At 47.3% G+C, this 13,714-nt stretch overlaps 1 protein-coding gene across 5 annotated transcripts in view; it reads left to right on the forward strand.

The window, feature by feature from the left end:
* The first annotated feature begins 3,552 nt into the window (after positions 1–3,552).
* The window catches only part of LOC134349170 (glutamate receptor 1-like), a 201,221-nt gene continuing 191,059 nt past the window's right edge, over positions 3,553–13,714 (forward strand). For 3 of the 5 annotated variants that reach the window (XM_063053099.1, XM_063053100.1, XM_063053103.1), the window contains exons 1-2: positions 3,553–4,139; positions 4,406–4,549. In XM_063053099.1, coding sequence (XP_062909169.1) covers positions 4,045–4,139; positions 4,406–4,549 — 239 coding nt within the window. In that variant the 5' untranslated portion in view covers positions 3,553–4,044. The remainder of the gene's footprint in view (positions 4,140–4,405; positions 4,550–13,714) is intronic. The other 2 variants (XM_063053102.1, XM_063053101.1) reach the window with 2 other exon arrangements.

The following is a 13,714-nucleotide window of genomic DNA, read 5'->3' on the forward strand; positions in this document are numbered from 1 at the left end:
ATTTGTGAGCCAACTGCCTCTCCCTCTGTCCCACCTCCCCCTCGTACCCCTCTGTTATTTATTTATATACACACATTCTTTTTCTCTCTCTCCTTTTTCTCCCTCTGTCCCTCTCACTATACCCCTTGCCCATCCTCTGGGTTTTCCCCCCTCCCCCTTTTCCTTCTCCCTGGGCCTCCTGTCCCATGATCCTCTCATATCCCTTTTGCCAATCACCTGTCCAGCTCTCGGCTCCATCCCTCCTCCTCCTGTCTTCTCCTAACATTTTGGATCTCCCCCTCCCCCTCCCACTTTCAAATCTCTTACTCACTCTTCCTTCAGTTAGTCCTGACGAAGGGTCTCGGCCCGAAATGTCGACTGTGCCCCTTCCTAGAAATGCTGCCTGGCCTGCTGAGTTCACCAGCAACTTTGATGTGTGTTGCTTGAATTTCCAGCATCTGCAGAATTCATTGTGTTTGCGTTTAATCTCCCTCTGTCTCTTCAGTTTGGTTCCCACCCCCTAGCAATCCTCATTTAAACTCTCCCCAATAGCCTTAGCAAACCTCCCCGCCAGGATATTGATCCCCCAGGGTTCAAGTGCAACGAGTCCTTTTTGCAAGGGTTGAGCAGGATTGGGGCTGGAATGGAAAGTATGAACTGGGACTGATGCAGGAATGCAGCTGGAATTGAGAGTTCAAATGGGACTGATGCAGAAGTGGAGCAGGAGTCAGAGTAACAGATGCAGGAGTGATACAGGGGTGGACTAGGAATAGACAGTAAAATCTGGGACTGATGTAGGATTGGAACACGTGTGTAGCAGGAATGAAGAGTATGAACTGGGTCTGGTACAGGAGTGGAGCAGCAATAGACAGTAAAATGTGGAACTGATTCAGGACTAGAACAGGATGAGTGCAGAAATGGAGCATACGAACTTGGACTGATGCAAGAGTTGAGTAGGTTTGGGGCTGGAATGGAGAGTGCGAACTGGGATAATGCAGGAATGGAGCTGGAATGGAGGAGGAACTGAAAGAACAAATTGGGACTGATGCAGGAATGGAGCAGGAGTGGAGAATACAAACTTTGATTGACGCAGGAGTGGATCAGCAGTAAGAACTGAGACTGTGCAAGAGTGAACCAGGAATGGAGAGTACAAAGTTGGACTGATGCAGGAGTGGAGCAGGAATATAGAGTGAGAACTGGAACAGATTCAGTAGAACAGGATTGGTGCAGAGATGGAGAGTACTAAATGAGACTGATTTGCCTAATTTGCCTTCTTCACCACAGACTCAACCTGTAAATTAACCTTCTGGGAGTCTTGCATGAGGACTCTAAATCCCTCTGCACCTCTGATGTTTGAACCTTCTCCCCACTTAGATAATAGTCTGTACTATTGTACCTTTTACTAAAATGCATTATCTTACATTTCCCAACACTGTATTCCATCTGACACTATTTTGCCCATTCTTCCAATTTGTCTAAGTCCTGCTGCAATCACATTGCTTCCTCAGCACTACCTACCCTATTTACAATATACATTAATGAATTAGATGAAGGGATTAAAAGTAACATTAGCAAATTTGTGGATGACACAAAGCTGGGTGGCAGTGTGAAATGTGCGGAGGATGTTGAGATAATGCAGGATGACTTGGACAGGTTGGGTGAGTGGGCAGATGCATGGCAGATGCAGTTTAATATAGATAAATGTGAGGTTATCCACTTTGGTGGCAAGAACAGGAAAACAGATTACTATCTGAATGGTGTCAGATTAGGAAAAGGGGAAGTACAACGAGATCTAGGTGTCCTTGTTCATCAGTCACTGAAAGTAAGCATGCAGGTACAGCAGGCAGTGAAGAAAGCTAATGGCATGTTGGCCTTCATAACAAGGGGAGTTGAGTATAGGAGCAAAGAGGTCCTTCTGCAGTTTTACAGGGCTCTGGTGAGACCACACCTGGAGTATTGTGTACAGTTTTAGTCTCCAAATTTGAGGAAGGACATTCTTGCTATTGAGGGAGTGCAGTGGAGGTTCATGAGGTTAATTCCCGGGAAGACGAGAGTGTCATATGTTGAAAGATTGGAGCGACAGGGCTTGTATACACTGGAATTTAGAAGGATGAGAGGGGATCTGATTGAAACATATAAGATTATTAAGGGATTGGACACGCTAGAGGCAGGAACCATGTTCCCGATGTTGGGGGAGTCCAGAACCAGAGGCCACAATTTGAGAATAAGGGGTAGGCCATTTAGAACGGAGTTGAGGAAAAAACTTTTTCACCCAGAGAGTTGTGGATCTGTGGAATGCTCTGCCTCAGAAGGCAGTGGAAGCCAAGTCTCTGGATGCTTTCAAGAAAGAGTTAGATAGAGCTCTTAAAGATAGTGGAGTCAAGGGATATTGGGAGAAGGCAGGAACGGGGTACTGATTGTGGATGATCAGTCATGATCACAGTGAATGGCGGTGCTGGCTCAAAGGGCCGAATGGCCTACTCCTGCACCTATTGTCTATTACCCCTTCACCTATCTTCCTATCATCTGCAAACTTTGCCACAAAGCCATCATTCCATTATCCAAATCATTGACAAAGATTGTGAAAAGCAACGGTCCCAATACTGACCCCTGAGGAACACCATTCGTCGCTGGCAGCCAGCCAGCAAAAGCCCCCTTTATGCCCACTGGCTGCCTCCTGCCTGTCAGCCATCTGCTATCCATGCCAGTATCTTTCCTGTAACGCCATTTCCCAAAACTTTCTCCTCTTTTCCCCCTCTCACTCTCTCTCTTCCTCTGCCTTGTATGTTTTCTCCTCCTCTCCCTCTCTGCCCATATCACCCTCCCACTTCCAACCTTTTTGCTCTGTCTGTTGATAACATATAACCACATAACAATTACAGCATGGAAACAGCCCATCTTGGCCCTTCTAGTCCATGCCAAACTCTTAACCTATCCTAGTCCCACCGACCTGCACTCAGCCCATAACCCTCCATTCCTTTCCTGTCCATATAGCTGTCCAATTTAACTTTAAATGACAACCTAGAACCTGCCTCAACAACTTCTGCTGGAAGCTCGTTCCACACAGCTACCACTCTCTGAGTAAAGAAGTTCCCCCTCATGTTACCCCTAAACTTTTGCCCTCTAATTCTCAACCCATGCCCTCTTGTTTGAATCTTCCCCACAGAGTGGACTCATCTAGGGAGGCTATTTGGGTGGAATTGAGGAATAGGAAATAGAAAAAAAACATCTCTCTTTCTTTCCATTATTTTCTCTCCCATCTTCTCCAGCCTTCCTCTGATTAAACCCACCCATCTCTCTTATTCCCTCTCTTCTTTCCCTCGCCTCATCCTTTCCTCCTCCTTTCGCTTTTCCCTCCTATCCTTGTCGCACAGACGAGGCACACAGATGCATAACCCTCTCTCTAGCCCCGTTCCTGTACATAACCAGGAGGGGCTCCCGACCAGTTGCTATGGTTACACTGGCTTCTATACAACAGGATCTGTGAACTATTCGGCCCCCGGTTCCCTCCCAGCAATCTGACCCCGCGTTCCAGGACGGGGAGATTCCAGTCGACGGGACAATCCCGCGATCCGATCGCCAAGCAGCGACGGCGTAAACTGACTCCACGCTGGGGCTGTGCCCGCGGCGAACGGCCGGCTCCGAGCTGGGACTGTGCCTGCGGCCAACGGGCGGCTCCGCGCTGAGGCCCTGCCGGCGGCGAATGTTCGGCTCTGCGCCGTGGCCGTGGCCTTGCCCGTGGTGAACGACCGCTGGCTCCGCGCTGGTGTCCTGCCCGCCGTGAATGACCGGCTCTGAGCTCGGTCCGTGCTAGCGGCGATTGACCAGTTTCGCCCTGGGCCTTTGCCCGCGGGGAACGGCGATCTCCGCGATGTGACCGCTCTGACAGAGGAACAGTCAAAGCATTCAATTCATCTGGCTCCACCTGGTGGAGCAAGCGACGGCTCCGCGCTGGGGACGTGCGAGAGGCGGCTCCGCGGTGGGGACGCCCGGCGATGCGTGTCAGGCGGCGCTCACAGAGCTGCTGCAGCCTCGGCGGGGACGGCGGCTCCGCTCCAGTCGCCCATGCAGAGGCAGAATGAGGCGGGCGCTAGCGGCCGTGTTGTGCTCGGGGCTCCTGGCCTCTGTCTTCGGAGCGTTCCCCAGCAGTCTGCAGATCGGTAAGGAGTTACTCCCCCAGCGACAACACCAAGGCTCCCTCCCTCTACTCGGAGCTCCCTCATCTCTCCACCCGAAGCTCCCTCTCACCGTGTCTCTCTTCCTCCCTCTCCCCCTTTGTCTCTCCTCCTCCTCTCTCCCTCCTTCTTTCCTGCCCTCCTTTCCTCCGTCCCTCTCTCCTTGCCTCCTCCTTTTCCTCCCTCTCCCCCCATCACACTTTCTGCCTCTCTCCCCCTGCTCGCTGACCCTCTCTCATTCCCCCCTGCAGGCGCGCTCTTCCCCAAGCAGCACTCTCAGGAATATTCCGCTTTCCGATTTGGACTCTCCTTCTACAACACGGACACGCTGTACAAACTCATCACCCAAATAGAGAGTGTGGATATCGGCAACAGCTTCGCCGTTACCAACGCCTGTGAGTGCGGGTCGAGCCCGGGGCCACCGGGGTTATTGGTGAGGGATGGGGAGAGAGAGAATGAACGGGAGTGGGAGATAGGGAAGGGGAAAGGGGGGGAGAGGGGAAAGTGTGGGAGAAAGAGGGAAAGGGAGAGAAGGGAGGGTAGAGGCGGGAGAGAGAGGGAGAGAAAGCTAGGGAAGGAGGGAAGATCGGTGAGGGGGAGAGGATAGATGAGAGAGATGAGGCAAGGGGAAGGTGAGAGAAAAAGGGGAGAGAAGGAGATGGTTAGACATAAGAGAGGGTTGGGGGGGAGGAAGTGGGAGAGGGGTAGCTAGGGGGCGGGAAGAGGACGAGAAAGCAAGGATCAGCCCTGTAAGGGGAGAGATTGGAGGCCAATGCCAGGAGCGGAGGGAGGGAGGGAGGGAGGGAGGGAGAGAGGGACGGGATGGGGACAGGGTCAGTAACGGGGCGGAGGGGCAGGGTCGGCGATCTGAAACGCGAGTGCAGAGGGACCAGCCTGCACCATGCGCCGGATTTGTTGTGATTTTGTTTTGGGAAGCGAGGGGGGGGGTTCCCAATGGGGGTTGTGGAGGAGACGAGATCCTCTTCCCCCAGCCCCCGAGACCGCTGAGCGTCCAGGTCCCGGGAACCGTCATGCAGGATGTTTGCGGATTGCGGAGTCGGGTGGGGGGGGGTGCGGAATGCGGAGGGTTTGCGAAAAGGGGTCTAGTGCTGAGTCTGGGACCCGGCGTGGTCGTGGTCGGCCCCCGCATAACCCCTCCCCCTCTCTGCAAATTCTCCTCCTCCGCGCAACCCCTCCTCACTCCGCTACACTGGGTCGTCCCTTCCTGTTCATGACTGGGGTTATGGACACAGGAACCTCGCCTGGCAGACAGACACACACACACCCCTACCCCTAACCACACAAACCCCACAGATATCAGGCAGAGTCACTAGTGAGGGGAGACCAACAGAGAACGTCAGGATGACATAATTCAGGAGCGAGTGTAGCTCACACATGCACTCTCACACATAGCCACACATGAACATACATATAGACACACACACACTCTCTCTCTCTCTCTCTCTCACACACACACACACACACACACACTACACAGACTGTCTCACACACAGATGCACTGATTCATTCTTATTTACACAGACTGTCATACGAATACACACAGAGACTCCCACAGACACAGGCACACAGTCAGAAACATAGAAAATAGGTGCAGGAGTAGGCCATTTGGCCCTTCGAGCCTGCACCGCCATTCAGTATGATCATGGCTGATTATCCAACTCAGAACCCTGCACCAGCCTTCCCTCCATACCCCCTGATCCCTTTAGCCACAAGGGCCATATCTAACTCCCTCAAGGGACACAGGAACACAATGGGCTTTAAAATGAAGGACTGATTGGTGAAGTTGGAGAGCCAGGGCTGTGAGAGCTGTTTGCTTCAGGGCAAACAGGGGTGAGAGAGTATGAGGGAATGTGTCTGAGGACACGGCTGCCACTGATCATGGGTCTGGGGGGTGCTGTCCAAGTGGCCTGTGTATTTTGTAGATGGTGCACACTGCAGCAGCTGTGGACCAGTGGTGGAGGTAGGCAGTGGTCGGGGGTTGAGGGGGTGCCAGTCAGGTGAGGAAAAGTGATAAAGTGTGGAGACAGGCTCTTCAAGCTGACCATTCCCATTTCCCCAAGTTTGGCCCCTATTCATCCATGTGTGGCAATTGTCTATTACTTTCCCCCAGTGTAATGAGGTGGACTCTTGACATCACACTTTACCTTGTCATAACCTTGCACCTTACTGTCTCAGTCTTACACTCTCTGTGCAACTGTAACACTTCATTCTGCAATCTGTTATTGTTTCTTCTTGTATCACCTCAATGCACTGTTGTAGTGAAATGATCTATATAGATGGTATGCAAATCAGAGTTTCATTGTACATGTGACAATAATAAAGCACAAATAAACTCTTCTCGGGCTTCCAGCCAGCTACAGGTATCGATTTTAATCAACATTTCGAAGACCAACTCTACCATCATCATCTGGGATGATTTCTACTCCAGCAGCACTGCACAATATTTTGTGCTGTCAACGTCATTGTGAATGCAGTGTTGTACGACCGCTGATTTCTCTGGGTAACCAAAACAGATGCACCTCCTGTGCTCCTTGATGCCAGTTTCCACTGTGTGTCCTGTCTGGCCGATGTACACTGCTCCGCATTCACAGGGAATCCTGTAAAAGCCAGCCGACCTGAGTCCCAGGTCATCTTTGACCCACAGAAGCTGTAATGTGAGCTTCCTTAAGGCGTTGTGGATGGTATTAATCTGGCATTTCTGGTAATCCTTCCAGAAACTGTGAAAATATAGGGAAGACAGAGGAAAACAAGGTGGGACTGGGGAAACCTGGATGAGGACTAACCAATCAGGAGGGATGGACGACAGAGGTATATATACCACCAGACTAGACACGCCTAGGCATCATCCCTGATGAAAATGGCAGAGTTTGTCATCGAAATGTTGTTTAAAATCGATAGCTGTTACCCGGCTGGAAACCTGAGAAGAGTTTATTCGTCGTGTACACTGGAAAAGCACTCGATCCTTTTTCAATAATAAAGCATTCACAATTTACACACATCTGTTTATTCCACACACCCACCATGAATAATCTGTCCCTCAGCACTCACACAACATAGAGCAGAAACAGACCCTTTGGCCCACGATGTTGTACTGAACCAATTAAATTAATAATTAAGTGGCTAACTAAGCTAATCCCTCTGCCTGTATTGTCCCATTTTCCTCATATCTGTGTGCCTATTTAAATGTCACTAAAATGTCCTTAATGCATTTGCCTCCCCAGGCTATGCATTCTAGGTACCCACCACTCTGTGTAAAAAAAAATTGCTCCTCTGATTGCCTACAAAATTACCTCCTCTCACCTTAAATGCCTCCCCTCTGGTATTAGATATTTCAGGTATTATATTCTGTCTGTCTGCTCTATCCCTGCCTCTCATAATCTTATAAACCTCTCTCAGATCTCCCCTCAGCTTCCACCGCCCCAGAGAAAACAGCCCAAGTGTCTCCAACCTCTCATGATGGCACATGTCCTCTGATCCAGGCAACATCCTGGTAAACCTTGGTTGTACTCTCTCCAAAACCTCGACATTCTTCTTACAATGAAGCGACAAGAACTCTATTCAGTACTTCAGATGCATCTCACTCGAGTTTTATAAACCTGCGACATAACTTCTTGAATGCTTTACGTCTTTCCAATCTCACCTTAAACCTGTACCCTCTGGTCTGTGAGGAGGGGAAATGACTGTGATTATCTACCTTATCTCTGCCCCTCATGATTTTATAACCCCCCCCACCCAAGGATACCTCTCAGCCTCCTTCACTCCAGGGACAACAACTCCCTATGGATCTGTTCTGCACCTGCTCAAACCCTTCCCACAGAACAGCACCCAGAACGGCAGACAGCGCTCGTGGTGTGGTCTCACCAATGTCTTGTTTCACGATGTCCCAACTCTTATAGCCAATACCCCAAGTGGTGAAGCCCAGCATGCTGTACACATTCTGCACCAGCTTATCCATCTGTGTTTCCACTCTCAGGGAGCCTAGTACCTGTATTCTGTTCCGTAGCACTTGTCAGTAACAGAGTCAAAATTAGAATCAGGTTTAATATCATGGCCATATCACCAGTGACTCTGTTATTCATTGTTTATGCGTTGCCCTGGATTAACTTCAAAAACTGCATCACTTCACGCTTGTCTGAGTTAAATTCCATCTGCCATTCCTGGAACATCGAACCCTGCAGCAAGTACAGGCCCTTTGACCCATGGTGCTGTGTCAACCTTTTAATCTACTCTAAGATCAGTCTAAACCTTCCCTCCATTTTTCTATCATCCATGTGCTTATAAATACATTTAGAGGGAAATCAGGAGTGCTAAGAAAGGCATGACATTTCCCTAGCAGACAAGGTGAAGGAGAAAGCCAAGAGCTTCTACAGATATAATAAGAGCAAAAGGATTGCAAGGGACAAAATTGGTCCTCTCGAAGATCAGTGGTCATCTAGAGATGGGGTGATCTTAAATGGATTTTTTGCATCTGTATTTAATCAGGGCACAGACTCAGAGTCTATAGAAGTGAGGCAAAGCAACAGTAAGGTCATGTACTCTATATAGATTACAGAGGAATAGGTGCTTACTGTTGTAAGGGAAGTTAGGGTGGATAAATCCCCAGGGCCAGACAAGGTGTTCTGTCGGACCCTGTGGGAGGCAGGTGTAGAAATTGTTGGGCCCCTAACAGAGGTATTTAAACATTCTTAGCCACGAGTGAGGTACTGGAGGATGGAAGGATAGCTAATGTTCTCACTGTATTTAAGAAAGGCTCTAGGAATAAGCCAGAAAATGATAGGCTGTTGAGCCTGACATCAGTAGGGGGAAAGTTATTGGAAGCTAAACAGAGGCAATGTGAGGTGAAGAGAGGCTGTTGAAGAAATAACAAGCAGGATAGACAAAGGAGAAATCAGTTGATGTTGTGTACTTGGATTTTCAGGAGGCCTTTGACAAGGTGCCACAAATGAGGCTTCTTACCAAGCTACAAGCCAATGGTATTACAGGAAAGATTCTAGCATGGGTAAAGCAGTGGCTGATTGGCAGGAGGCAAAGAGTGGGACTGAAGGGAGACTTTTCTAGCTGGCTGCAAGTGATTATTGGTGTTTCACAGGGGTTTACATTGGAACCAATTCTTTTTACGTTATACATCAATGATTTGGATGATGGCTTTGTTGCAATGTTTGGAGACGATATGAAGATCAGTGGAGGAGAAGGTAGTTTTGAGGAAGTAGAGAGGCTACAGAAACACATTAAGAGAATGGGCAAAGAAATGGCAAATGGAATACAGTGTCGGGAAGTGTATGGTCATGCACTTTGGTAGAAGAAATGAAAGGGTTGACTATTTTCTAAATGGAGAGAAAATACAAAAAGCTGAGACGCAAAGGGACTTGGGAATCCTTGTGCAGACTTCACTAAAGGTTAATTTGCAGGTTGAGTCTGTGATGAGGAAGGCAAATGTAATGTTAACATTCATTTCAAGAGGACTGGAATATAAAAGCAAAGATGTAATGTTGAGACTTTGTAAAGCACTGGTGAGGCCTCATCTGGAATATTGTGAGCAAGTTTGGGCCCCTTACTTTAGAAAGGATATGCTAAAACTGAAGAGGATTCAACGGAGGTTCACGAAATTGTTTCCAGTATTGAATGGCTTGTCATATGAAGAGCATTTGATGGATGTGGGCCTATATTCACTAGAATTCAGAAGAATGAGGGATGACCATATTGAAACCTATCAAATACTGAAAGGCCTTGATAGAGTGGATATGGACAGGATGTTTCCTATGTTGGGAGAATCTACACAGGCTCAGAATCGAGGAGCTTCCTTTTAGAACAGAAATGAGGAGGACTTTCTTTAGCCAGGGAATGGTGAATCTGTGGAATTCTTTGCCACAGGCAGCTGTGGAGGCCAAGTCTTTACGTATATTTAAGGCGGGGGTTGATAGATTCTTGATTGGTCAGGGCATGAAGGGATATGGGGGCTCAGAGGAAAATTGGATCAGCATGGTGGAGCAGATTTGATGGGCCAAATCACCTAATTCTACTCCTATATCTTATGGTATATATAGTCATTTGGATAGACAGGGACATTGTGTGTGTGTGTGTGTGTGTGTGTGTGCGCGCGCACGCGCGCACACGCATGCCCTTAGCTCCTGGTGGAGTCATCGGGGCGCTGTCATGACAAGTTTTTTGGTATGCTCATCGTACAGCGTGTCTTGGGCATCTGAAACCTGGCGGAGCCCATCCCTCTCCAGGTTTTTTTTTACGAGGTCGAGTTGTTAGCTCGGTACTCGACCCAGGCATGGATGGAGAACATGCAAGGGAGCCGGCGGGATTCAAACTTGGGACCTCGCGCCCCGAAGTCCAGTGCTGATGCCACTACGTCACCAGCCATTCATATTAGGGACAGTCAACAGAGCCTTGTGTATGGTAGGTTATGTCTAGCCAATCTTGTAGAGTTTTTCAAGGAAGTTACTCAGAAAGATGATGAAGGAAAAGCAGTGGATGTTATCTACATGGACTTTAGCAAGGCCATTGACCAGGTCCCACATGGGAGGTTGGTCAAGAAGGTTCAGTCACTTAGCATTCAAGATGAGCCAGTAAACTGGATTAGAAATTGGCTTCATGCAAAGAAGCCAGAGAGCTGTAGTAGATGACAAGAGAAAATCTGCAGATGCTGGAAATCGAAGCAACACACACAAAATGCTAGAGGAATTCAGCAGGCCAGGTAACATCTATGGCAAAGAGTACAATTGACATTTTGAGTTGAGACCCTTCATCAGGACTGGAGATGATTGCCTCTCTGACTGAACGCCAGTTACTAGTGGTGTGCTGCAGGGATCGATGCTGGGTCTATTGGTGATTGTCATCTATATAACGACCTGGATGGTAATGTGGTAAACTGGATCAGAAGATTTGCGGTTGACACCAAGATTGTGAGAGTAGTAGACTTTGAGGAAGTCTATTAAAGCTTGCAGTGGAAAACTGGGTTGAAAAATGGCAGATGGAAGTTAATGTAGACAAATATGAGACATTGCACTTTTCCAGGACCGACCAGAGTAGGCCTTACACAGTGAACATGCGGAGTGTGGTAGAGCAGAGGAATCTGGGAATGTGTGTACATAATTCCTTGAAAGTGGCATCACAGGGAGATAGGGTCATAAAGAGACTGGGATTCATAAATCAAAGCACTGAGTTCAGGAGTTATGATGTTATGTTGAAGTTATATAAGATGTAAGTCAGGGTTTAATTTGGAGCATTGTGCGCAGTTTTGGTCACCTACAACAGGAGAGATGTAAATAAGTTTGAAAGAATGCATAGAAAATTACAAGGATGTTCTTAGGACTTGAGGACCTGATTTATAGGGAAAGATTGAATAGGTTAGAACTTCATTCCCTTGAGTGTAGAAGGTTCAGGGGAGATTTGACAGAGGTATACAAAATTATGCGGGGTGTAGATAGGATAAGTGCAAGCAGGCTTTTTCAGCTGAGGTTGGGTGAGACTAGAACTAGAGGTCATGGGTTAAGAGTGAAAGATGTAAAGTTTAAGGGGTCCATGAGGGAAAAATCTTCATTCAGAGGGATGTGAGAGTGTGGAACAAGTTGCCAGCACAAGTGTTGCATTTGAGCTTGATTTCAACATTATTTTGGATAGGTATATGGATGGAGTGTGGAGGACTATGGTCTGGGTGCAAGTCAATTGAACTAGACTGATCAATAGTTCAGCATGGACTAGGGGGATTGAAGAGCTTGTTCCTGTGCTGTAGTGTTCTATGACTCTATCTAAGAGTTTCTGAAGTATCTCTCATGTGTCTGTCTCCACCACCACCCCTGGCAAAATATTCGACCATTCTCTACGTAAAAAATTAACACTGACATTTACCCTATACTTTCCTCCAATCACATTAAAATGATGCCCCTCTATTTTAGCTATCTCTGCCTCTTATTATCTTATACATCTCTATCAAGTCGCCTCTTATCCTCCTTCACTATCACCTATAGCAACAGTTTCCATGCTCCAACCACTCTCCATGTTGAAAACTTATCGCTGACATCCCTCCTATACTTTCCTCCAATCACCTTAAAATTATGACCCCCTTATATTAGCCATTTCCACCCTGGGAAAAAGTCTCTGGCTGTCCACTCGATCTATGCCTTCTATCATCTTGTACACCTCTGTTACGTCACCTCCCATCTTCCTTCACTCCAAAGAGAAAAGCCCTAACTCACTCAACCTATTCTCATAAGACATGCTCTTTAATCCAGGCAACATCTTGGTAAATCTTGTCTCCACATCCTTCCTGTAACGTAGCAACCAGAACTGAACACAACACAAGTGTGGTCTAACCAGAGTTCTATAGAGCTGCAACAGTATCTCGGGGCTCTTGATTTCAATAAAAGCCAACACACCATGCACCTTCTTAACCACCCTATCACCTTTTGTGGAAATTTTGAGGCCTCTGTGAACATCAAGTTCAAGTTCCAGTCTATTCTTCTTCAATTATACACTAGTATATCATCAAATGAGATAACATTACTCCGGACAACACAGTACATTTAACTCGCACTGAACACAGAAAGTAATATTACCACAAATAAATTAAGAAACAATAAGGTGTATTTATGACACAAGTTAAAAAGTAAACAGTATAACACTACTGATGCTTCATGCGTGATGAGACCTGGGTGGTGGCAGGGAGTTCAGTAGCCTCATGGCCTAGGGGAAGAAGCTTTTTCAGATCCTAATGGTTCTTGTCCTAGTGCTGTGGTACCCCCTGCTTGATGGTAGGGGGACAAAGAAGTTGTTAGATGTATGGAAGGGATAATGGACAATGCTGAAGGCCTTAAGTACACCTAATGACCTGGCCTCCATAACTGCCTGTGGTAACACATTCCACAAATTCACCACCTTTTGGCTAAAGACATTTCTCCATATTTCTGTTTTAAATGGGCACCCTTCTATACTGAGAGTGTTCCCTCTTGTCCTAGACTCCCAGACTTGGGAAACATCCTTACCACATCTACTCTGTCTCGGCCTTTCAATATTCTAAAGGTTTCAATGAGATTCCACCACCACCGCCCCCCATACTTATAAATTCCGGCGAGTACAGACCCAGAGCCATCAAATGCTCCTCATAGATAATCCTGTCATTTGTGGAATCATGAACCTTCTCTGAACCCACTGAATCTACCTGCAAGCTAACCTTTAGGGTGTTCTGCACAAGGAATCTCAAGTCCCTTTGCATTTCACATTTTGTTTTTTTTTATTTAGAAAATAATCTGCACATTATATTCTACTACCAAAGTGCATGACCATGCAATTTACAACATTGTATTTCATTGGTTTCCTTCTTGCCTATTATCCTAATCTGTCCAAGTCCTTCTGCATTTTCCATTTTGTTAGTTTTTTTTTGTGCGGGAGGAGCGATTTGGGGATTGATGTGCCTGTTCCATTTTTGTTTGCTTTGTTTCCACAGGAGGAGGGATTTGTGGTTTAATGATTGTGCTGGCTTTTTGATCTTTCTTGGCTTCATGGCTACCCGGAGAAGAAGAATTTCAGAGTTA

The sequence above is a fragment of the Mobula hypostoma genome, chromosome 7, assembly GCF_963921235.1.
Source record: "Mobula hypostoma chromosome 7, sMobHyp1.1, whole genome shotgun sequence".
NCBI lineage: Eukaryota > Metazoa > Chordata > Chondrichthyes > Myliobatiformes > Myliobatidae > Mobula > Mobula hypostoma.